This window comes from Heloderma suspectum, chromosome 5 (assembly GCF_057233095.1).
Source record: "Heloderma suspectum isolate Gila_16-S chromosome 5, 16-S_ref, whole genome shotgun sequence".
NCBI classification, from domain to species: domain Eukaryota; kingdom Metazoa; phylum Chordata; class Lepidosauria; order Squamata; family Helodermatidae; genus Heloderma; species Heloderma suspectum.
In genome coordinates this window covers 207,856,123-207,882,863 of record NC_139462.1, presented here as the reverse complement: position 1 = coordinate 207,882,863, position 26,741 = coordinate 207,856,123, and the positions used below count along the sequence as shown (strand labels likewise).

The following is a 26,741-nucleotide window of genomic DNA, read 5'->3' as shown; positions in this document are numbered from 1 at the left end:
AGCTGTGCAGTAAATGACATCCCATACACCTCCCTAAATTCCTGAGCAGTTTCCTTTCTTTGCACCCCCAAACCTCTCTCTTATGTATGGGCATCATATAAGTTCCATCCTAAGTTCCAGAGGAACTTAATTACAGAGGTGCAGCTATGGCTGGATGTTGGGGCTGAAATTCGGGGCCCCACAATCCACCCCCCCCACACACACACACACACACACACACCAATGACCACAGGCAGAGCAGCAGGTGATGTGGGCAACAGGTTCAGCGTCAGCACCTGGGTCAACATGGGCATGCTGGCACACATCAGGGCTGACCGCTTGTTGCAGAATGAGAAATTGCACATGCTCAGAGTATGTCTTTTATTAAGGTTAGCAAACAGTTTTGTTTGTTCATTTGCTTGCTCATTCCAACGTATCAGGAATGTAGAAGGTGCAGTTGTAAAGCATGGAATTGCCATGGAGGAGTGGGAGGGCAGAGAAATGTTAGTTGCATACATCACAATTGCAGTATTAGTATTACACATGGCTGTCTAAAGGGAGAGGGCGAGAGGCCACCTAAGTCCAAAATTGCTTAGCAGCACCACTGTTTAATTAAGAGGCTGAAGAAAAATATAAATGCAGAACTAATGCAAAACCAATCCATGTAAATTCTGTATGAGTGATTTGTATGCAGGGTACAGAAACAGATTCTACATGCATAGGCCCCATGCAGATAAGATCTCAGATGTTTTTTGTCAGTGCTGTATTATTTTACTGTGTTTTATTGTTTGCATTCTGTGTTGGGATTATTTTTATAATGAAAAGCAGGCAGGAAATGCCTTAAATAAACAAACATAAAATAAATGTGGTGAGGTTGGGTGTGTTGGTGGGGGGAGGCCAATATGCCTACCATCGTAGATACATACTGGATCCCTGCACAGGATGAGAGCTCGCAACTAAGACTCCAGGTTGGTGTTATCCCTTAAAAGAAACAACAATCTGTTAGTGTAATAAAATTGTTCCATATGACACACCAACTTACTTGGGACATCAGTGCAGTCTATGCTAGCCCTGTTGGAGATGGAGGAGATGCTGAAGAACAGAGTTGTCTAAAAAACTGATAATTGAGAATGAGAAGGTGTTGCTAAAGCAGCCAAGAGCTGATGAGAGGCATGCCCTCCAAGATGAGGGTGAGGATGTGTGCTGCTTAGCTGTCTGTAACATGTTAAAACTTAGTGAAGTAGCTCTGAAATGAAAATTCAGCCCAGGAATCTTACATGTTGTAAAGCTTTGTACGTCACTGACTGGATAACTCATGGTGTTTGTTGAACAAATCACGTCAAAAATAGCAGTGCTGTGTAGCAAAGTGAATTGGACTTTAGGTATCATTGAAGCACAAAACATTCATTTCTGCTGTTGTACTTAGTAAATAGAGAACAAATGTTTGATGACTTTTCTAGCCAGCTTTGGAGGGCTTTTGGCTTACATAAGAGAGTTGCCATTACAAAGGAAGAGAGAGGAATCCATATAGTAAATATTGCTTATCAGTGAAATTTGCAAGGAGGCTATGGAGACTGTGGGAGGAACTGAGGGAAAAAAGGGAAGCACAACCACTTTGGTTGGGAGAGGAGGACAGACAGGGAATATGGAAAGGGTAACTGGAACAATGCATATGGATATGGAAGTTATGATAGGACTGGGGGTTTGGGGGAGAGCCACTGAGAAGGAAGAGGCCATCAGTGCTGATTTAGTTCTTGAGAGCAGAGAAATAAATGACTGGGAAGGAACGGAGTCTGTGTAGTGTTTGGCTCTTAGCCATATGGAAATTGTGGTAAGAGCCTCTTAGGCTTAGGAACTTTAGCCAATCCTGTTATAGATTTTTACTAGCAAAAGATTTGTTGTTTTTAAACTTCCAGAGGCAGCAACTTCACTGGCATATATCTTCACTGAATACCTCTGAGGGATATTATTGTAATGGAAAGGAAATATTTCATACTCAGTGTGAATTATTTCCTTGGTGCCACAAGCCACAGTATGAAAAAAGGGGGGGGGGAGCTTCAAGCTGTTGAAAGCACAAAGAGGAATGGACAAAGGGGGGTCATTGATTGCTGGGCAATTGCAACCACTCAGGCTTTTCTCTGAATTTACTGAACAGCCCATGGCAGCTTGCCCTGCAAACATGGGGTCACCAATGAATGAATTTAAAGTTGTGAGTGCACAGTATCCTACAGAGGCACACCCAGCCATGTAGAGCATGTAGAGACGAATGGAGCAGTAGAAGGGTGAGCCCTTAAACACTGATGTAACTTATCAATCTTACAAACTGACATCAAAATTTCACGTAAATGCACCAATTTATATCAAAGCAAATGAAGGGGTTGCATACAGTAAACTGATATCACACCATCGCATGTAAGCACTAATTCATAACATGACAAATGATAGTTTGCAATTTTTTCATTTGTTGTTTCACTAATTATATTGATACTGTGTTATCACTTCACCGTATGCAACTGTCAAGGGGGGGGTGAATTTGGACTAAGTTAATCACACTTAGGCCCCATTGGAATCAAAGCAAAAAGTTAGCTGTAGCTAACAGAAGTCTCACTGATTTCAGGTAGATAATCAATAGTTGAGTCCCTTTAATTTCTGAGGCAGCACTGTCCCAGTATTTGCTTTCATACCCAATCGCTGCTGTGTGGTCGCATTAATGAATAATATAATACAATCACTACCCACAGGATAGTGCTGTGGGCATTGTGCAGTGGGCACAGCACAGTGCTGTGATTATGGGGAAAATAGGAGGAGTTTGAAAGGCGACAGGTTTTATCGTTTGTGTTTATAGTGCAAGCACATGCTACAAGGCACAGTATAGTGCAATTGCAGGAGAAGTAGGAGATCATCTTGCCGTTTCATATTCCTTTTTTTTTAAAGCCCAGTAAATGCATACGCACCTGCGCAACTGTGTAGGAATGCAGGCTTGAAAATAAAGAGATTGCGTGATTGTTGTTCATAGCTGCCCAGCTGTGTATGTGCACATTGAAAATTAGGTTAAAAACATGGCTGGCTGGCCTGTCATTGAATGAGAGGAAATAGAGGACAACCACAAAAAATCCCCGTCCACAGTCTCTTTCCCTCTGTCCAAAGACAAAGGTGAAAGTGTGGGTGGGTGTGGGGAATGTCGCAAAACAGGCTCTACAGCTTTGAAGTTACCGCCACTGGTAAAAATTATAATACCAGTAGATTAGAATACACATAACTCAGTAGCACACAGAAACTGCAATCACTGAAAAAAAAGTTATAAAAATGGTCTGGGAAAAAATGGAGGGAGAAATAGCGTGAGGACAATGGATTGGGGAGCACATTATGTGCACGAGTGAACCAGGCATTTCAGTGCCAACAAAACACCCTAGTGTAGATTGGCACTTAGTCTAGATCCAATCCAAAATCTTTTGATGTTGCTTTATGGCAAGGTTATGTCAAATACATCCTGGTGATCTATTTTAAGAAGTTGCCATTCTGTTACATTTGTGTCTACATGCTCTTCTCCTGAGTTTATCTCTGTTAAATACTGTTTGTTTCAGTGCAGTTCACCTTTACTTTCCATTAGCTTGTTCACTGAATGTTGGTTGTTGCCATTTGTGCAGCATCTAACTGTGTCCATGCAGCAGATGAAAGGAACAAACCAGAGACACCAACTTAAATGGGTTATTACATTGGCTACAACTTTATTAGTTTTTTAATAGGGTTGGTGGAGGCAAAGGGCATGGATCCCACCATCAGGCAGCCCGACTGCTGTCCGAATTTCCTTCCTGGCCTGCCTGCCAGGACCATTGGTAGTGGGTGGAAGGGTCAGAGGCTCACCATGGTGCAGACTGCTAACGTGAACCCTTTCCCGCCACCCTGGATGTGGCACACTTGCAGCCACCATGCTGGCCTGGTCTTGGTGCCACACCCACCCAGATCCCTTAATGGGATCCCACCGCAGGGAAGCAGGGAGCCCAATCCTGCCTTCCCTCCAAATTGATCCAGCCCAATGCCTATCACGCCCCACAAAGTTGTGACATAAACAATACAATTCTACCAAGACAGCGCACAAATAAATAGTTCAACTTATTTACACATGGACTATTCTTGCAATGAGAAAGGCACCCCCCGCTTTCTTGCCAATTAGAGGGCAGGTAAAATTCCTTCCCAGCCCCATTAACTGGAGACTGACTTCTGTCCACTGCAAGATCTACTATTACCAGGTGTGGGTGGATGGGTGGGGAAGCGGGCAACGGCAATGGCACCAGCCAACACACGAGGCCCCGCTCTTTTATGAGCCAGGCGGACCAGAAAGGGAACTGCCTGCCACTGTTCCCATTTAGCTCATCTCCTCATGGCCTCACCCCAGCCAAGCCAATCAGCCTTTTGATTGGCTCAGTGCTATCAGGCTACAGGGACACGCCACTGCTGCTGCACAGCTCCCTTTCTTTCCTGCCACAGGACCCACATGCACCCACAATGGCGGCTCCCTGTTTAAGCAGGGAACTCGATGTCTCATGTATGGACGATAGGCTTTATCTCATAGAACTGGTTATGTAAGCCAGACCACAAAAAACATTTTTCTTATCAATATGTCTCTCATGTTTCTGTTTCTTCATGCTTCGTTGGTTACAACCATGGTACTAAAACACATTCCTTGGAAATTTATGTTGTTATTTTTTTCCAGATTTTGCATTGGTAGTTGGTATTAGGGATCGACAGATCACTCTACTTCCAATCTGTGTCAGTTCCACAGGCATTCATTCATTGGTCCCTTTCATCCCATTTCTGCATCAATCTGATGTTTTAATTTTAAAAATGCACAAAATTATATTAAAATATTTCATTAAATATGCATTTTGTATGCATGTTATCTTAAAATACACATTTTTATAGATGTTTTGTTTTTATGTTTTTTTGAGCTGATAACTATATCATAAAATTTAGAGAAGTACATAATCTGAAGGATAGCTGCAATCTGATGCATGTATTAGTCCGGGAACTGCAAATCAGGTAGATTTGCTCTAAAATGCGGGATGGGAAAAAAATCCTCAAGCATCCCTAGTTGGAACATTTTAAGAGCAAGGATTATATGGTGGGATGAACAATGCATTGGTTTGGTTAATAAGAAATGACCATGTCACAGCACTTCCTGTTTCCTGTAAAGGCTTCTCTTCGGGAGGGGCCAGGGTCTATTGTATGCAGTCTTTATTATTGCAGGGATTTCAATATTCCCTTCTTGTTTCCTTTCAGTTGGCCCTCACATAGGCCGATACTGTGGGCAAAACACACCAGGACGTGTCCGTTCTTCAACCGGCATTCTTTCCATGGTTTTCTACACTGACAGTGCAATAGCAAAAGAAGGATTCTCTGCAAACTACACTGTGTTGCAGAACAGTGTATCAGAAGGTCAGTGTTTATCTGTCCTGCAGAGCTGTGCATTGAATATTCTCCATCATCTCTTCTCAGTCTGCTGGGTCTTGAATGGAATACTTAAAGAAACAGTAGATAAATAAGGACTGTGCTGTGTGTGTGTGTGTGTGCACACGTGCGCACGCGCATGTGTGTCTGTTTTTAAAGCAGTTACCCTTCATTTACCAGTGCCAAAAGACATTTCCTCTCAGACTGGTTTCTCTAAAACCTCATGCTGTTGTGGAATAATTTTCCCATTCCGGTGTAAATTGAGAACAATAGATCTAAACAATAAAATCCAAACCAAGACCTAAGTTGTCCAATGTCTTGACAGAAGTTGTGAATTTACTGTACACAACCTCTCCTATAAACACATTGTAGGCTAAGGGTAGGATCCAACCATCGCATGAGCAAAACATTTCCATCCTCTCCTCCCCCCTGCCTCTGCGCAGGGCTGCATGCACCCCAAAATCTGCTTCAGAGGATCCCCCCAACCCTTTGCAGCAGATTTGGGGCGTGCAGTGGAAGGTGATATCCATTCTGCCAGCAGTTCCCTTCTGCTGGTGAATCAGCATTGTTGGATACAACCCTTTATTTGGCAACCCATTTCTGCAAAGCAGAGTAAAACGCTAAGAATAAAAATCCAATTATAACTGAAAAGGAAATGTTACTGGGACACAATTATTATTAATAATATTGTTATTATTATTTATTACATTTCTATAACCAGTGTGGTGTAGTGGTGAGAGTGTTGGATCGGGAGCCGGGAGATCCAGGTTCTAGTCCCCACTTGGCCATGGAAGCTCACTGGGTGACTTTGGACTCGTCACAGACTCTCAGCCCAACATACCTCACAGGGTTGTTGTTGTGAGGATAAAATGGAAAGGAGGAAGATAATGTCAGCCACCTTGGGTTCCTTGCAAGAGGAAAAAAGGCAGGATATAAATGCAATAAATAAACAAATGACACCCAGTAGCCAAAGCTCTCTGGGCTGTTTACAAAGATTAAAAACATTAAAAATACAGTATACAGAGGTTAAAAGCCATAAAAAACACACAGACAATATACACAAGATAACATATATCTAAAACAACTTCAAACAAGCAATCTCAAGCAAACAACCATAACCATAAGACAATCCAGGATTGATTAAAACTTATCATATGCTGCCAAATGCCTGGGAGAAGAGAAAGGTCCTAACCTGGTGCTGAAAAGATAACAACGTTGGCACCAGGCAGGTCTCATCAGATGATAATTCTATAATTGGAGGGGCCACCACTGAGAAGGCCTTCTTCCTTGTTGTGGTCTTCTGAGCTTCCCTCAGAGTAGGCAGCTGGAGGAGGACCTTAGAAGTTGAGCGTAGTGTATGGGCAGGTTCGTGTTGGGAGAGGTGCTCCATCAGGTATTGTGGTCCCAAGCCATGTAAGGCTTAATAGGTTAAAACCAGCACCTTGAATCAGGCTCAGAAACACAAGATCAGCACACCCACTTATGGGGGTTGGACTCGATGGTCTTGTAGGCCCCTTCCAACCCTACTACTATTCTATGACTACGAGCCACAGGGAGACATAGAGTACTGTCCTAAGTGCAAATCTCTTGCAGCTCCAGACCACAACTAATTTTAAGCTGTTTGCTTAAATTGCTCACATGTTTTCCTTTGGGGTTCTATGATTGAAGGTAAGAAAATTGAGTGCGGCGGGGAGTATGAGTGTGTTTATGTGTACACATACATATGGATCTAGAACATTTTTCACATTACATCTGATTTACTGGAGCAAATATGAATGGTCCAATTTCTAGACTTCATTGCAGTAAGTCACCTCATATACCAGTACCTTGATCAGATATATTGGTATACATACACTCCTCTATGCATACACACTGGGATCTGTGTGAGGTTGTGTAATATCATACCTCTGGTCTGCACACCAGGAAATAGGGATGTGTGAACTCACCCCCTTCCAGGTTCTCCAGACTCCTGCCCAGCCCCTGCCCCCGCTCACCAGTTCCCGGACAGCGCTCAAGCCCCTCCCATTCTCGGCAAGCAGCCCACACTCATCCCAGCAGCCTGATCAAGCTCCGCGGTCACCATTTCTAAAAAAAAAAAGGCTATTGCAAAAATGTGCATGTTTTTGTATGTGCAAAAATGCACATTTTTGCAAATGCGCATATTCTCATGTGTGAAATGCGCATTTTTGTGAAGGCACACATTAGTGAGTGCATGAAAATGCACATTTTTCAAAAATACACATTTTCACACATACGCAAATATGCACATTCGCAAACATACGCATTTTGCATGTGTGCAAATTCGTGCAGTTTTGCAATCACCATTTTATTTCTCAGAAACTGGCAACCACGAAGCTCAATAAGGCTGCTGGGGTGAGTGAAGGCCATTGGCTGAGTGCAGGCAGGGGGCAAGCAGGGGCAGGGGCTCGGCAAGTGGGGCTCATGGGTGCGGGCAGGAGCAGCTCCACCGAATTCCCAGACTGAATTGGGTGCCCGTGCCATCTCTATCAGGAAATGGGAGCTGAGAATTGTGCCGGACAAAAAGGCTCTCCCTGCTGATCCTGAAAATTCCTGCCCAAGATTCCTTTGGTTTCTGAGCTTTCAGGAGATAATTAGGACACTGAAAACTTCTTTTTGTACACACTGAAATGTAGATATACCAATTAAAATCAAGTTAAAATTTGCAAAATGTAGCAACTACTAAAACCATTAGCTGACAGTTGGCTCAAGCCAGTCCAATTAAAAACACACAAGGTCAAAAAAATTGTTTTATTATTAAAACAACAAAAAGCTCAAATTCTTAGGAAATCAAAATCTATGGCAGATTTCATACTACATGGTTCAGAGCTCAGCCATAGGCAACCATCAAGTGAGAGTAAGGAACTGGGAAACAGGAGCCAGGAGTCAGAGCCAAGAGGTCAGAGAACAACACAGGAATTGGAACAGCCAGAACCAGGAAAGACAGTCATTGCCCAGGGAAAATCTTAGCCTGAACAGGAAGTATGTCTTACTGATGAGAGCCAATGGCCTACTTGACAGGGCTGCAGTATCTCGGAGCTCCTAGCTCCTTTCTGCCTAGGGACATGTCCTTCAATTGATAGGCTTCGTGGGTCCTCATATGAAGCAGCTATGCAGCTCCTCTCAGCAATACTACCAGCAGCTCCTGACTGCATGGAAGAATTGCAGGCAGCTAGGTATTTATCTACAGAGCATCTCTGATTGAAGTAATAGCACTTATTTATACCAAATTCAGGTGTGGAGAATACTGTAATTCACTATTTCAAATGGAAATTCCACAATATAAAGAAGTCTGACTTATTCCTGAATGCCTCTTAATAACCAGTTGTAATATTTCCATCTAACTCAGAATTGTTTCTCTCAAAGGGAAAATGCTGTTCGACCAGATCTCATTTGGTCGTGTGGTTTCTTTAACCTTCAAATAGAATTAAAATTGTAGGGAACACAAGGTTAATCATACCCCTGTCACATCGCTGCTACTTTCTGATTTTTAAAACATTTTATAGAAAATCTCTCAACGTTCATTGCTACACTTAGATTTAGTGCTATTTTTGATCTGAAAAGAATGCTTGTCACAGGGCCTGGCCTGTTTTATCTCCCTTGCAGCGGAAGGAGTGGGTGAAGACTACATTGACAGCTTTTGAAGCTGAAGGTTATAAGGAAAACAGAGTAAATGAAGCATCCTACAAGTTTCCCAATACCATCCCTATAACAATCAGGGAAGGCAATCCTAGCACCCAAATCTAACATGCTGGGGGTGTTAGGAGTACATGGAGGTGCCGCTTCACCAGACCTCAGCTGCAGGAGGGTTCCATCTACCTCAGCAGCCCAGTTCTGCCTGCAGAAAGTTCAGTGGGTAGAAAGCTACCACCAGTGAGGTTCCTGCCAGCAATAGCCATTGGAAGGCCCCAGGATGGAGCATTTGGGGGTGGGGTGAAGGTGGCCTTGGATCCACCAAATCCAAGCCCTCTCCATTCCCCTGAAGGGCCTCAGGATTGGTTCCCTCATTTATGCCAGCCTCAAGTTGTCGTAAGAAATTTTAACTAGTGGGAGAGAGAATACAAAGAAGAAACCACACCACTGGAGGAAAAGAAAAAACTCCACCCGCTATGCCTGCTCTGGCTGATGAGAGCTGGCAGGGATTCTGACGAGGCAATAGATCTGCTGCTTCACTTCTCCCCTTCCTGACCCCACTTTTGACTGCATTGTAAAGCTGTGCCTTAATCCAAACATAGAGCAGGGGTTTAATTTAGCTTCCATGGCCCATTCAAGTTTTCAGTTAATGTAGGATTAAATGTACCCATGGGAAAAATTATAAATTTCCCGTGGTTAAATGCATGCATGGGAAATAATACTAACATATGAAGTGGACAGAGGAGAAATGACCCAAGACATTTTGCTGCCTGACGCGAAGAAAATGGCGCCCCTCTTCATTCCATGTACGGAAGCCAGCAGCAGGATAGTTTAGGGGGGTTCAGGACAGGCTGTGTGGCATACACAGCTTTGTCCTTCAACAAAGGGAATGGCTGAGGAACAGCCCAGGAGGGAGCTCTTACCATTGCCTCCCATGAACTGCCCATGGCAGTTGCCTCACTCTGCCTAATGGTATGGTCAGTCCTAACATAGAGCCAATGCAACGCAGTATATAAAGTGCTAGACTTTGATAGGGAGACCTGGTTCAAAACCATGCTGAACTATCAAGCTTGCCGGGTGACCTCAGCCTAGGGATGTATGAATTTTGCCTGTTTTTCATAGACTGCCAGTCATCTTTCATTCCATCATCTGCTCTTTGGTGGAATTTGGTTCTATTTGCGCTAATTTGCATTACCACTAATTCGCATTAGCATGAATTTGCAGTAGCGCTAATGCACACTTGCGCATTTGCACAAATATGCTAATGCTTTAGTTAATGCAAATTAGCACACACACCCCTAATGAAAAAACGGTGCACAAGAATGCAGAATCTGCATGACTTCAAAAACGCCGGTCTGCTGAGGAATCCGCAGGTCAAATTCATAGAAATCCCAACTCATTTGAATTCATTCATTGCACATTTCTCTGACATCCCTACCTCAGGCCAATCACTGTGTCTGAGTCTAACCTACCTCAATGGGTTGTTGTGAGGATTGCATGGGGGAATGGCATGGATTCACCACCTTGAATGTCTTGAAAGAAGGTGGAATAAAATCAGTATACATAAATCAAAAGGCCGTTTAGTCCAATATTCTCTCTCTGAGAATGGCCATGTCTTTTTTTTTTAATCTTGCAGTGGAAATTGCACATTCTGAGCTAAAATGATTGTATACCAGGCTTGTATCAAAAACTGCCAACATACAACAAAATGTATAATGTCCGAATGGTGTGACAAAAAGCTATCATAAGGAACCTGAAAAGGTCCCAATGTAGGTCCACTGTGTATTTTTATTAATGTATTTACTTCCAGTATTTATATCCCAGCATTCTATAAACATGCAATCAAAGTAGCTATAAACGGATAATCGGGATGGACAGTTCTTGCATCTAGCTATTCTGACATTGGAAAGTCTTGTCCCTTGTTACAGTCCCAGTGTGATCTCATTTGATCAGGCCACATCACAGTATTTAGGAGTCTGCATTCAAAGCAGGAAAGGAAGGAGCTATTAACTTCAATGCTGATTTTTGCTATTATCTTCAGTGGGATATGGACTGCAGCCACTGCTTCTCATCATGGTTGCCTTGAGCACAGGGAAATTCATGTTACTGACAACATTTTTATTTTCAGATTTCCAGTGTGCTGAACCACTAGGCATGGAATCTGGTGAAATCCATTCTGACCAAATCAGCGCCTCCTCCCAGTACAGCACCAACTGGTCTTCTGAAAGGTCCCGATTAAATTACCCTGAAAACGGGTGGACGCCCGGAGAAGACTCCAGCAGAGAATGGATACAGGTATGAAAGACAACCAAACCATTTTAATAAAAATTACAAATCTGTTCAGGGGGTTCGAAGAAAGCAAACAGGGACAAAATATTTTTAAAGGTAAAAAAATGCACCAGATTGTAGAGTAAAAAATATTTCTATGTAATATGGAAAGTCCTGTGCTTGCATATCTTAAACCCTGTACCAGGTGCATACCACAAATATACTGACTCTCAAAGGTATGGTGGTAGCAATGGTGGGAAAAGAAAAGTCAAGAAGATTCATTCTTTTGCTTCCTGCCATCCCCCCCCCCAAGTCTTCTGGGCACAAATAATACAGATTCTGCTTTAGTGGGAAAAGTCAATATTAGTTTAACAGGCACTTAAAATGAGATGGTCTGCTAAACAGACTGTGCAAGCTTTCAGATGAATGAAACTCAAGAGCTACTTGGTGCCATGGGTAGGTGAGTGAGAATTTCACCTCTGAAGACCTGTGTCTTACACAAGATTGAAACAAAGATAAGATGAGTTTATTGTTTTCTGTACAACAGAACATTAGACCCAAAGGTAGAACACTAACACGGTGTGGAGCCAGACAGCATAAGAAGGCAGAAATTGCAGTTGCCTTTGTAATTAAGTAAAAGTTTTTAAATCACCATTGAAATAGAGGGGTTGAAAACCTGTACACAAGAGGGGGGAGAAAAGGGCCACTAAATCATATTTTGTATGTATCTTCTTGGATAATTTTCTCCACTCATATGCAGAAAATTCAGACTAATGTCCTGAGATGAAAAACACATTTGAGCCCCAGTTCAGTGCAAACGTGCATGAGCTAGTGTGTGAATTTTCTGAGCTGTTTTCTTCTAAGAGCAGCTCCTCTGCACCATGTCAGATGCTGTTTCAGAATGTACTTCTTACCCTCCCTGGGTTTGAGAATCAGTTTCTGATGCACTATTGGAGATCTGTAATTCCAAAAAGAATATAAAAAAATACATAGGTTTTCCCATATAGAATGTGAATTGGTGTTCTCATTTCTGCAGAGGGATAGGGAAGAAATTACAAGAATGAGTGCCTCCTACTCCTGCCCAGTTCCCCAGCCCCAGTGTGGACCTTCTAAATAGCACACTGTTTCATGATTGATAAATTCCATTCATGTGAGCAGGAAACACTCTCTACCTTGTTTCTGAGTACCTTGCAGGTGTGTGCAACTGCAAAAGCAGGTCTGCACTTTTATCATTTGTGACCAAGTTAAGATAATCCATGTGAATTGTTACAAAACTGAACCAAGTCAATGCTGCTGAATTGTTGGGACTTTTTTTAAAAAAGAGTCTGATAAGAATTCATAGGCTTCATTATAATAAATATCAGAACATTTTCTCCCTGCTCTGTTTAATTAGAATCTTCACTTTCCTCTTTAATTGTGATCTAAATGCTGTTGATGACAGCAGGAGCCAGGAGAGAAATGTTCACATTTGTTAGATTAATAATGCAGTATTGAAAGCTTCCAGTAGTTTAAATAACTGGGGCATTCTTTGTGCTTTTATTGTTTTCCATAGGAAATATCTAACTGACATATAAGAATAATGCATCATCAGCCATCAATAAGAGTATTCACATCAGTGCTTCCTCTGAGGTTTGCTGTCTGCAAGAAAGCTTAAAAACATGTTGAGTGGTAATCAGCAAGGGGAAGAAAGTCAGGGGAAATCTTTCATTCCTAATCCTTTGGTACACAATGGGACTCTCAGGTGTCCAGTTTATGAAGGCTCACCACATCCTGAGCTGCTGAAAACCAGTTAATTGTAAATGATAAACTTAATCACACTTCAGTGTGGCAAACAGAAATAGGTTGATTCTGAGTCCCAAGGAATAAGCAGTAGGAAAATTTAGCAAACTTTGACTATAAATCAAAAGATGTTTGCATTAATTACTAACACTATCATCACAGAAGGGTCGCAAGCATCAAAATTGCATTCATATTTTTCATCTCCCAATCTTTTAAGAAGAAAATTCACTTTCATATTGACTACGGTGCAACCTAGTAAAAAAAAAAAAAATCTAACTTGCAGCTTGTAAGTTTCCCTGTCGTTCATTTTAAAGCAAGCATTTTAGATCAGGGGTGGGGAACTCACAGCCTGTAGGCTGTACGCAGCCCTCCCGGTCTTCAGTACAGCCAAATACTGTACTGTACAGCCCCCCCCCCAGTCTTCAGTACACAGTGCCGCTCCCAAATTTGTTTCTATGGTGGCAGTCTTCCACTCATAACCCTCCCACATTTTCCCACTGCCTTTTCCAGAAAATCTGTTAAAGAAAAAGAAGACAGAAATGCTGCACAATGCTGTCTGATTGGTAGCGTTCAGAGCCCTTAGTCTGGAAGCACCCCAGAATTAGCCACATATAGAAAAGAAGAAACTATGATAGGAGCAGGAACAAGGCTAGCCCTGTCATTAGGCAGAGTGAGGCAGCCACCTCAGGCAGCAAATTTTGGGTGTCAAAAGGGCAGCAAATCATTAGTTATTTAGTTTGTTGTTACTGTGTTGTTACTTCCAGAGATGTGGAGAGGTGCATATGGGATTTCCTGCCTGCCTCATATGCCAAAATAACTTGCCTGGTTTAGGCACCTTGAATTGGACTGGTGGAGTGTAACATTTGCTGCTGCACCTCAGGCACCATAATGTCTTAGACCAGCCTTGAGCAGGAACAAAGGTAGAGATTTGGGAAGTAGAATTTGATAAGAATAGGAGAGAATCTGAAGAGATAACAGAAGGACAGAGGGCAAAGAATCTGAAATTAAGAGGCATTCCAGAAGATCAAGAAAGGGGAAATTTAGTTGGCTTTTTGGAAGAACATTTAGCCAATTACATTCAACTGGACAGACTTTGTTCTGTGGGATTTGAATCTGCATGCAGAATAAGATCAATTACAGCACATAAAAACAACTACCCAAGGGGTGTATTAGTAAAAATCATTAGTATCTGGGTAAAAGAAGCAGGTAACTATAGATATTGGGCAGGAGGAAAGTTAGTAACAGTTGGGCTTCAGATTGAAATCTTAGCAAATATATGAGCAGCTCCAATTAAATTAATCACACTTATCAAGAGAGAATGCATCTCTGTGAGGACAATTGAAGAAGCTGATCAAATGGGGGGCGGGGTTGTCTCTTTTCCTCATAGATCCCCAGCCCAACAACCTTCAAGGCCCCATCTACACTGGGCTTTTACTCCAGGGTGGGTGCGAGTCAAGATCCCTCATGATAGATGACATAGTCGCAACTTCGCAGCCATCTGTGGTTTTCACCTGAAAAATGCGAAGTTCCAAGGAGTCGTTTTACTGAGCTTTTGGGGTTTGCCGCAGGTTCCCCCACAGTTGCAGGCCATCTGTTCCTTCCCCAAACTGACTTCACATTTTGCAGTGGGCGTTGTAGGCATGTGTAGTGCCTGCATCTCTCTGTGACGCCCCTTTACTCCCCCCATCCCTTTGCAGCTGCGCAGATACAGAGGCACAGAGGGGTGTTTTCATCTATTTAATCACCCTTTCACACAGTTGTGCAGCTTCGTATCTTCACAATGGTTGTGGACTCAGTACGCAAGGGCTGGGGGGGGGACTTGGGGAAGGACCAACATTGCACCGGCCACCATTTTGGAGCGATGGCTAGACACGTACCTCTCACACTTGTGACTGCAAACCATCATGAGAGTCTCGGGCTGGGGAACTGACCAACTGATAGTGTGGAAATGAAGGAGCACTAAACACCCACTTTTTACCTAAAAAGGGATGGAAAGACACAGCAGAGCCCCTCAAATACAAAACAGCCACTGAAGTGTTGCACCCCCTCGCTCACAGGACTGCACAGCTGCGCATTTCAGTAAAATGTAGGGTTGGCGGAGAATTTCGCCCCAAAACTTGGGGGGGCCGAGCGCCAACGTGTTTGGCCCCCCGAACAAGTTTCGGGGAGAAATTCTCCGCACCCCGCACCCCCCCCCCCGGGACGGGACTTACCTTTGGCGAATGTCCCTCCCGGTGGCGGGTCCGGCCGGCGGTTCATCGGGTCTTCATCCGGGGCGGGAGTGGCAGCCGGTCTTTCGACCGGCTGCCGCCGCCGCCATTCCAATAAAAGAAAAAGAAAAAAAAATGACCCCGTGATAGGCTACGTGACGATTAACGTAGCCTATCACGGCTAGATTTGCAAAGTCAGCCGTGATAGGCTGCGTAAATCGTCACGTAGCCTATCACGGGTGACTTAAAAAAAAAAAAAGCGCGTACGGATAATGGCGGCCCCCATAGGGAGCCGCCATTCCCGTTCCTTATTTGGTCACTGTAGTCTATGTAAAGATTACGTAGACTACGGCAAAAATAAGGGCAACACTATTTGCATTGCCCTTATTTTCGCCGTAGTCTATGTAAAGATTTACGTAGACTACAGCGACCAAATAAGGAACGCGAATGGCGGCTCCCTATGGGGGCCGCCATTTGCGTAGGCGCTTTTTTTTTTTTTTAAGTCACCCGTGATAGGCTATGTGACGATTTACGTAGCCTATCACAGCTGACTGCAGATCTAGCCATGATAGGCTACGTTAATCATCACATAGCCTATCACGGGGGCATTTTTGGGGGGTTTTTTAACTTTTAATTTCGCGGCCGGGCAAGGCGAGGCCCCTCCTCCCCGTCCTGAATTTCGGCCGGGCGAGGCGGGAAGCCTCCCCCCTGTCGTGAATTTCGGCCGGGCGAGGCAGGAAGCCTCCCCCCCCAGCCTGAACTTCACGGGGGGAGCAGCGAAGCGCCTCCCCCCCACCGCGAAAAGCTGCGAGACCAGGTAAGTGACTTTCGTGCACCCCTAGTAAAATGTAGGGATGGCAGAGAATTCCGCCATGGACCATGGTGAGGCCGAGTGCCAGTGCATTCGGCCCCCCAAACTCAGTGGCGGAATGGCCTGCCCCCCCACCCCCCCGCCCCCCCGCGGATCCCCCCCAGGACGAGACTCACCTGAGGTGGATCTTCCGGGCGGCGGTGGCTCCGGCGGCGGCTTCGGCAGTGGCAGCTGCGGTGGCTGGTCTTCTGACTGGCTGCTGCCACCGCCGCCATTTCCACTCTTGTAAAAAAAAAAAAAAAGACGTGATAGGCTACGTAAAGATTTACGTAGCCTATCATGGCTAGGCTTAAAAAAAAAAACACGACGTGATAGGCTACGTAAATCTTTACGTAGCCTATCATGGCTGGGTGGGTTTAAAAAAAAAACAACGCGTACACAAATGGCGGCGGCTACGGCCGCCGCCATTTGCGTTCCTTATTTTTGCCCTCTTAAGGTAGATAAATATTTATGTAGACTATGACGGCAAAAATAAAGGGGATCGCAAATAGCATAGCGGGCGCTATTTGCGTCCCTTTTTGATTCCCCGTTTTAGCCTACGTAAATATTTATGTAGGCTAAAACGGGGAATCAAAAAGGGACACAAATAGCACCCGCTACGCTATTTGCGTTGCCCTTTATTTTCGCCGTCATAGTAAACGTAAATATTTACGTAGATTAAGAGGGCAAAAATTAGGAACGTAAATGGCGGCGGGCGTAACCGCCACCATTTGCGTACACGGTTGTTGTTTTTTTTACCCAGATCCCTCCATGGCCAAAAATCCAGCGGCGGGCGGCTCTGGCCTGGCTGGGCCTGGCCGGCTGCTCCACGGAGCTGCCGCGGAGCACAGCCAGCCGCGGAGGATTCCGGGGGGGAGGAACAGAGCACCTCCCCCCCGGCAAGGATTCCGGGGGGAGGGACGGAACGCCTCCCCCCCATCAACATAATCCGCGAACAGGTAAGTGACTTTCGTACATCCCTAGTTAAATGGCAAAAAAAAGGGCACAGCAAGTCTGTAAGGGAAGCGCACAGTACATCGTGAGTGTGTCACAGGGCATGTTGACTTGAAGCCGCATTGCTGCGCAGTTGTGACGGGGTGGGGTTCAAAGGGATGCCGTATAGATGCGGCCCTAGTCATTGAAGTAATTCACATCCAGTGAATAATTAAAAATGCAATTTACTTTGAATTGCAAAAAAACGAAGGAGGATAACGCTACAAATATATCAGCCATTATCCAAAAAAGAACAAGCTCAGTGAAAAGTAATATATCTGTACAGAAGTCACTAGCGTTGGCATGAGCTAATGATGTCATTCATTCCCCTACACATGCACTAGAGGGCTCTGTGCAGGAAAAGCATGCCTTGCCTATCAAGGATGTGCATCCAGGAATGAATGTCCAGGAATCCCATCAATATCTGGTATGGAAAGCCATGTCCATGTATATACAAGCAGCATTCCTCCAGTGGATTTTGCCCATTTCTAGGAAGAATGCAGGTATTCACAAGCACTAGGAAAGGCAGCCTAGGTTGCCTGGTATGACTGGTGGTAATGGTGGTAGCAGAAGCAGCAGCATTTCTCATGGCTGCAGATTGCAAATTTACAGTGGAATCTTATGCATATCTACTTAGAAGTGAGCCCTATTGAGTTTATTGGGACTTACTGCCATGTAAGTGGGTATAGGATTGCAGCCATAATTTGTTGTTGATTACAATGCTAACTAATATTATCAGTAGGACAACTGATGGTCATTATGGAAGCAGAAAGTACAGAGAGCAGAAAATATAGGTGGCTGGTGGTTATATTGTAGTTATCCTCCAGTTAGCCAAAGGTATATGTATGGATATGGTTATTATCAACAGGTTGTCCTTATGACAGAGCACTGAAGAAAGGGAAGGGTGTGATACAATGAGAGTACAATTCTATGCATGTTTATTTGGAAGTAAGTCCCACTGGGACTTCAGTGGGGCTTTTGTTGTTGTTCAGTCGTTCAGTCGTGTCCGACTCTTCGTGACCCCATGGACCATAGCACGCCAGGCCTTCCTGTCCTGCGCTCTCTCCCGGAGCGTGCTCAAGTTCATATTCATTGCATCCGTGATGCTATCTAGCCATCTCATCCTCTGCCGTCCCCTTCTCCTTTTGCCTTCAGTCTTTCCCAGCATCAGGGTCTTTTCCAGGGAGTTTTCTCTTCGCATTAGGTGGCCAAAATATTGGAGCTTCAGCTTCATTATCTGTCCTTCCAATGAGCACTCAGGGTTGATTTCCTTTAGGATGGACTGATTTGACCTCCTTGCAGTCCAGGGGACTCGTAAGAGTCTTCTCCAGCACCACAGTTCGAAAGCATCAATTCTTCGGCGCTCAGCCTTCCTTATAGTCCAGCTCTCACAGCCATACATTACTACTGGGAAAACCATAGCTTTGATTAGACGGACCTTTGTCGGCAAGGTGATGTCTCTGCTTCTTACTATGCTGTCTAGGTTGGCCATAGCTTTCCTCCCAAGGAGCAAGCGTCTTTTAATTTCATGGCTACAGTCACCGTCTGCGGTGATCTTGGAGCCCAAGAAAGTAAAATCTGTCACTGCTTCCATTTCTTCCCCTTCTATATGCCAGGAAGTGATGGGGCCAGATGCCATGATCTTCGTTTTTTTAATGTTGAGTTTCAAACCAGCTTTTGCACTCTCCTCTTTCACCCTCAACAAGAGGCTCTTTAGATCCTCTTCACTTTCTGCCATTAGGGTGGTATCGTCTGCATATCGGAGGTTGTTGATAATTCTCCCAGCAATCTTAATTCCGACCTCTGATTCATCCAACCCGGCATTTCTCATGATGTACTCTGCATATAAGTTAAATAAGCAGCGTGACAATATGCAGCCTTGTCGTACTCCTTTCCCAATTTTGAACCAATCGGTTGTTCCATGTCTGGTTCTTACTGTTGCTTCTTGACCCTCATACAGGTTTCTCAGGAGACAGGTAAGGTGGTCTGGTACTCCCATCACTTTAAGAATTTGCCACAGTTTGTTGTGATCCACACAATCAAAGGCTTTAGCGTAGTCAATGAAGCAGAAATAGACGTTTTTCTGGAATTCTCTTGCTTTCTCCATGATGCAGCGAATGTTGGCGATTTGATCTCTAGTTCCTCTGCCTCTTCTAAACCCAGCTTGTACTTCTGGTAGTTCTCGGTTCACGTACTGCTGAAGCCTAGCTTGTAGGATTTTGAGCATCACCTTGCTGGCATGTGAAATGAGCGCAATTGTGCGGTAGTTTGAACACTCTTTGGCGTTGCCCTTCTTTGGAATTGGAATGTAAACTGACCTTTTCCGCTCTTGTGGCCACTGTTGAGTGTTCCAGATTTGTTGGCATATTGAATGCAGCACTTTAACAGCATCATCTTTTAGGATTTTAAATAGCTCGGCTGGAATACTGTCATCTCCGCTAGCTTTGTTGTTACTAATGCTTCCTAAGGCCCACTTGACTTCACTCTCGAGGATGTCCGGCTCAAGTTCAGTGACCGCACTATCATGGCTATCAGGGACATTCAGATCTTTCCTGTATAGTTCTTCTGTGTATTCTTGCCACCTCTTCTTAATCTCATCTGCTTCTGTTAGGTCCCTGCCTTCTTTGTCCTTTATCATGCCCGTCTTTGCACAAAACGTTCCCTTGAGATCTCCAATTTTCTTGAAGAGATCTCTAGTCTTTCCCATTCTGTTGTTTTCCTCGATTTCTTTGCATTGTTCATTTAAGAAGGCCTTCTTGTCTCTCCTTGCTATTCTCTGGAAATCTGCATTCAGTTGGGTATATCTTCCCCTTTCTCCCTTGCTTTTCGCTTCCCTTCTTTCCTCAGCTACTTGTAAAGCCTCATCAGACAGCCACTTTGCTTTCTTGCATTTCTTTTTCTTTGGGATGGATTGAGTTGCTGCCTCCTGAACAATGTTACGGACCTCCGTCCATAGTTCCTCAGGCACTCTGTCTATCAGGTCTAATCCCTGAAATCTATTCCTCACCTCCACTGTATATTCATCAGGGATATGATTTAGGTCATACCTGAACGGTTTAGTGGTTTTCCCGACGTTCTTCAATTTAAGCCGAAATTTTGCAAGAAGCAGCTCATGATCTGAGCCACAGTCAGCTCCGGGTCTTGTTTTTACTGACTGTATGGAGCTTCTCCATCTTTGGCTGCAAAGGACATAATCAATCTGATTTCGATATTGACCATCTGGTGACGTCCATGTGTAGAGTCGCCTCTTGTGCTGTTGGAAAAGAGTGTTTGCTATGATCAGCATGTTCTCTTGGCAAAACTCTATTAGCTTTTGTCCTGCTTCATTTTGTACACCAAGGCCATGCTTGCCTGGTATCCTGGTGATTTCTTGACTTCCTACTTTAGCATTCCAATCCCCTATGATGAAATCTTTTTTTGGTGTTAGTTCTAGAAGGTGTTGTAGGTCTTCATAGAACCAATCAACCTCAGCTTCTTCGGCCTCAGTGGTTGGGGCATAGACTTGAATTACTGTGATGTTGAATGGTTTGCCTTGGATTCGTACTGAGATCATTCTATCATTTTTAAGATTGTACCCCAATACTGCTTTTCCCACCCTTTTGTTGACTATGAGTGCTACTCCATTTCTTCTAAGGGATTCTTGCCCACAATAGTAGATATGATGGTCACCTGAATTAAATTCGCCCATGCCTGTCCATTTTAGTTCGCTGATTCCCAAGATGTCAATGTTCAATCTTGCCATCTCATGTTTTACCACCTCCAGCTTACCTTGATTCATTGATCTGACATTGCAGGTTCCTAAACAATATTGTTCTTTACAGCATCGGATTTTCTTTTCACCACCAGACACATCCACAGCTGAGTGTCCTTTCGGGTTTGGCCCAGCCGCTTCACTCTTTCTGGCGCTACTTGGAAATACCCTCTGCTCTTCCCCGGTAGCATATTGGACACCTTCCGACCTGAGGGGCTCATCTTCCGGCGTCATCTCTTTTAGCCTTGTGATACGTTCCATGGGGTTTTCTTGGCAAGAATACTGGAGTGGGTTGCCATTTCCTTCTCCAGTGGACCACATTTTGTCAGAACTCTCTGCCATGACCTGTCCGTCTTGGGTGGCCCTGCACGGCATAGCTTATGGCTTCACTGAGTTACGCAAGCCCCTTCGCCACAACAAGGCAGTGATCCATGAAGGGGTCAGTGGGGCTTACACCCAGCTAAATGTGCTTACTATTGCCAGCATGCCATGTGGAAACAAAAGAAACAGGGCTATGTTCTGCCATGTTGGGATCCCTCCATCTATGGGTGCTGTGCATACAATGTACTAAATTGAATCCAGTTTCGTGTTTTGTCTTGTTTTTCCAACAAAGTGCTAATAAGGGGTACAAAGGTTGTGAAGAATAGCATGTAGGATAGGGTTATCAAAATTCATCTTAAGAAAACTTGTTTCTCTTACATGCAAAAATCTTAGGTTACCAACTGATGGATCAATTGATTGTTGGTATTTTTAAGCAACCCAATAACAAATGTCCTTTTGGTGGATTACAAAGTTAAACTAATACAATACAATACAAAATAACAAACAGCACAGGATTTTTAAAAAAAACGTGTTCCTCTTACATACAAAAGACATAGATAGCCATGTTGGTGCATTGGGGGGGGGATCCAACGGCCATTTCCATTATGGACAAAATCCAAAAATGACATTGTTTGCTCCCTTCAAAACCTGATAGATTTTAAAAAAATATTCTACTTGTGTTTTGATTCCTTTTCAAAGCAAAATAACATTAATGTGACTTTTTAATTTAATCAAGAGCAAGGAACTGCAGTTGGAGTGCAGGCCTAACTGCCCCTCATTAGCATATCCTTTCATGGGAAAAACAGTATAGTGTTTCCATTTCTGTAATCTAAACAACAAACATGTTAATAGGTATCAATTACCAACAGTTCTAGCTCTCAAAACCAGTAAGAAGGCCAACATAAGGGTTCCACATCTGTTTTTAGTGAAATCTGTTCCTGTCTGTGGTATTTAAAATCTAAGGAACTCCTGTTATTATACAATTGGGAATCCTAAGGGAGTAAAATGTTAATCAAATCCATAACATGCAAGGATTTTATGATTGCACTTTCAGTACATTCCTTTTAAACAGATGGCAGATTTTTGCCCTGGCAGCAGTAATTGTATTTTTACAGAGTACGTTTAACATGCACATTTAGTACCAACAGTTACATTTAAGCAGTACACATGAAATCATTGCATTTAAATAACTCTCATATCATGGTTTAGAAGCCCTTGAGCAAAATCTGTGTGTTTGTAAACACAGCTAGTGCCTTACATCTCTTGTGTTTTGGACTGTCATGTTATCATCTCTAGTAAATCCCAGTCAGGGGCCTCCCCCACCCCACTGTTGCTATTGTGTGAATGAGAAGGAATAGGGTCTGGGGGGAAAATAACACAAAAGCAGTACATTCAACTTTGAGCATGTATAATGAGTATATTTATGCAAGGAGATTTAACTGATACACAAACGTTGAGCCACACTGAGCAGAAGCCAAATCAAAAATGTCCATTGCAATTTATTTATCTGTCTTCCATACACAGTGTAGACAAATCGTCACATCTTCTGGGTGCTTACCAATATAATTATGCAGTTTGTTTGTATCCCACCCTTCAAATATTTTTTTTCTAGGGCAGCTTACACAAGGTTCAGCAAAAACAATCAACATTTTAAAGGGCAATAAAATAACTATTGGTTTAATCAGAAACAAAGCCAAGTCTCACTGCTAAAGTGGGCAGCAAGACTTGCGTTAAGCATTGATTTCAGTGCACAGAAAAACTCAGTACATGTAAAGGCTCACTTCCCCAAAACCAGGACCAAAATAGATGGGTGGCAGTATGATCCACTCTCAAAGAACAATTCTAGCATATAGAGATTCAGCAATTAGTAGCACAGGAGGCTGTTCCATACCTGGGCAGCCTATCACAAGCATGCTTCCATCCAGAGTTTACCATCTACCTTCGGGGTAATGAACAGTTTTAATGTTGACAGCCATATTCCCTTGGGGGTAACTAGTCCGAGGCCACATGCTGGCAGTGGATGGAGTAAGAGTCAGTGCTGAGCAGGGCCAGAGTCACTATTGACAGGCCCAGGGTTGTGGAACTTTTTTCAAGAAACAATTGATTATTAAATACTACATTTTAATACTGTTCCTTGGAATAAAGTATATTGGGGGCTGGAGGAAATCTTCTGCCAGAATATTATTTCATATGTTTCCCCTTGAACAGAAGAATGTGGAATGTGGGAGGAACACAAGAATGGGGATGCAAGAACAGGGAAGGAAAGGAATATGAGGGGCTGTTCAGACAACATGCTAACCCACACTCAGTGGTTGAGTGTGGGTTGTTTTGACCATGGGTTGTTTGTTGAACCACAGGTTAGCATGTTGTCTGAACGCAACATATTTTCCACAGGGTGGGTTATCATGTGGTCTATATGCAGTCAAGGTGGTTTGTTAACCACCCTGAACAACCCAACAACAAACCATGGGTCCTTAAGGTGGCTTGTTCAAGAAAATAAGCCACACTACATGGTTAACAAGCCACACTGGCTGCATTCAGACAACATGCTAACCCATGGTTCCACAAACAACCTATGGTTCAAAAACAACTCACACTCACCCACTGAGTGTGGGTTAGTGTGTTGTGTGAACAGCCCCTGAGAGTCAGATAGCTCTGAAAGCTGCATAAAATTAGGCCAAGGGCCACATGAGACCCCTGGGCTACACCTGGTCCAAAGAAGGTTTCTTCATTCTCCATCTTAGGGGACTCAACTATCCTCAGGCAACAGTCTCCTAACTCCAGAAATAGGGGTTCCTGTACCTTACAGGAATGGGTGAGAACTTCGTTGGGTTCTCATTTTAATTCACACTTCCCAAACTTAAACACAAACCACAACACATTTATAGGATGATGCTCTCACTTTTCAGAATGTTGTGATGCCATTTCCTAATAAAAAATGCACACAGAATGCAAATATTAGGGGAAAGTGCACACAAATATGCATCATATTATGGGAAATCACTTGGGGAAAAATGCATATATTTGGAAAAGTGTTACAAAAAATATTTACATGAGCTTTTCTACTACATAACCTCTAGGTGACACAGTGTAATAGTGGAATACCGTAATTACATAAGTTGAAAAAACATTTTCTTTCACTTTCACTAATAATGCCACATTTTCCCCGCTCTAAAAAACTCGTGGAAAGTGCTGTTTAAAAACAGAAGCAAAACTGGACAATCACAACATAGTCTAAAGAACTCGTAAACAACCATGAGCAGGAGATGGCAGGTGCACAATAAATGCCTTTGGAAGAAAGGCTCTGTTAGGAGAAATGTGCACGAAAATATGTACAAATGTTTGTGCAAACCTTTTAGGGAAAAATGCAAAATAATGTGAAAATGAGAGAGAATGAATTTAATGTTGGGAAAATGAGCAACTGAGCAGAACTGAACTTCATAGACTCTTGTACTTATTCCTGAAAGAGCTCTTGTCTTCAGCTTGGTCTGCAGATGGAAGCATCTACCTGAGGTGTGGGTGGAGAAGAATGTCATTTAGCAGGGTTCCCCAACCTTTCTGGTTCAGTGGGCACATTTGTCATTTTGATAGAATGTCATAGGCACTCTTACAAAATGGCTGCCCTGAGTGGGGAAGCTTGCCCATTCATGAAATGGCTGCCACGCTGGGCATGTCCAGTTACAAAACACTCATTTGCGACATGGCAAACTGGTGAGGCTAAAACAAACAAACAAAAGTAAGTTGTCCAAGAACCTAAGTACAAGGCAGAGGTGGTGTCAGGACTGATTCTGAGTGCAGGGAGATAGCAGCTAGGGATGTACGAAACACTTACCTGGCTCTGCGCTGGGACATCCATGGGGGGGGAGGAGCTCCCTCCCTCCCCCCGGAATCCTCCCCGGCCGGCTCCACTCCACAGCAGCTCCACAGAGCCGCCGGCTCCAGCTGGAGTTCCAGCTGTGGCTGCAAATGGCGGCCATCGTAGTGGCCGCCATTTGCATCCTTGCAGGCAGCCGTGATAGGCTACGTAAGTATTTACGTAGTGGCTACGCCATTTGCGCCCCTGCTCTTTGCCATGATAGGCTACGTAAATATGTAGCGTATCACGGTAAAGGCAGCCACACAAATGGCTATGCAGGGAAGCATCACGCGAGGGGCGAGGCCTCCCTCCCTAAGTTAGCCTAGCCAGATAGCCTCCCTTTCAAACTGCAGGCAACTTTCAGTGATCCCATTTGAACCCCCTGGAGGCATTCCTTTGCAGCCAGAGAGTTTTCAAAGATTCGCATCTGTAATGAACCTGCGAATAATGAATTAAAGGCGTGAGACTGAAGCCTCTCGTTTTGTGTGTGTGTGAGCGCTTAAGGAAAGAGGGGCCCAAGACGTTTTGTGACAGGTGGGGTCTGAGCTCCAAACCACAAAGCCACTCTTCTGAACTCAAATAAAGATAGTGCTGGAGGGCAGCACTTTGTTTTGCAGCATGCTGTCCTCCCAGTTAAAAAACAAATCATTAAAAAAAATTAGGGTGCAATCCTATGCATGTTTAGACAGAAAAAAATCCACATCACAGCATTCCCCAGCCACAGACACCAGACTAGAGACCCAAGCGTTTAGCTTCTGATCAACTGTAGATGAGGGCTGGATCTACACTTACCGCCTTTTTTCGCTTCCAATGAGGTTTCACCGCCTGCCTTTCACACTATGCAGTAGCCGCCTCGAACTGGAACCGGAATTTCCCACTTCCGTGCTACCGCTTTCAATACCCTAATATCCCGGTATTTCCCCTTAATGTGCTCTGATTTTCCACCTTCACTACCGTATCCGGTCGTAGTCCCCTCCCCCGCCTGTCCATATGCGGCAGTGTTTGTTTTTCCCTCCTGTCCAATCACAGCGCTCGACGGCCCCATGTCTTCTTCCGGCTACTGATCGCATAGCTTCCTCAGCAGCCCCCATTTCCTCAGCAACAACAAAGGGCTGGATGTGTGCGTGCTTGTCTGATCTCGGAAGCTAAGCGGGGTTGGCTCCGGTCAGTAATTGGATGGGCAACCGCTTGGGAATCAGGCTTCCTGCACTGAGCAGGGGGTTGTTGTATCCCTTCAAATGAGACTAAGTTTTACCCCCTCCTATCCCCCATTCCGGATGTGTGTTTTTTTTAAATTCAGGCATCATCCTCGCAGAATCAGGTCTTCTCCATGATGTTTTTTTTTCTAATTCAGGCATGATCTTCAAAGATTCGAAGCTGTGAAGCCTTAATTTAAAAAAAAAACATCTGGAGCAGGGGATAGGAGGGGGTAAAACTTAGTCTCATTTGAAGGGATAGAACAACCCCCTGCTCAGTGCAGGAAGCCTGATTCCCAGGCGGTCGCCCATCCAACTACTAACCGGGGCCAACCCTGCTTAGCAGGAAACAGCAGGAAAACATCACAGCACTCAAGTGTGAACCGAACTCGCTCTTTCAATACCCTAATATCCTGGTATTTCCCCTTAATGTGCTCTG

The 26,741-nt window shown here is 44.0% G+C and overlaps 1 protein-coding gene across 16 annotated transcripts in view; it reads left to right on the top strand.

Annotated features, from left to right (window-relative positions):
- The window catches only part of NRP1 (neuropilin 1), a 233,159-nt gene that overhangs the window by 102,680 nt on the left and 103,738 nt on the right, over positions 1-26,741 (top strand). For all 16 annotated transcript variants that reach the window (XR_014792444.1, XR_014792443.1, XR_014792438.1 and 13 more), the window contains 2 exons: positions 5,260-5,415; positions 11,207-11,373. Coding sequence is in view for 8 of the 16 variants with exons in the window: in XM_084859198.1 (XP_084715324.1) it covers positions 5,260-5,415; positions 11,207-11,373 (323 nt within the window). In the remaining 8 variants the exon portion in view is untranslated. The remainder of the gene's footprint in view (positions 1-5,259; positions 5,416-11,206; positions 11,374-26,741) is intronic.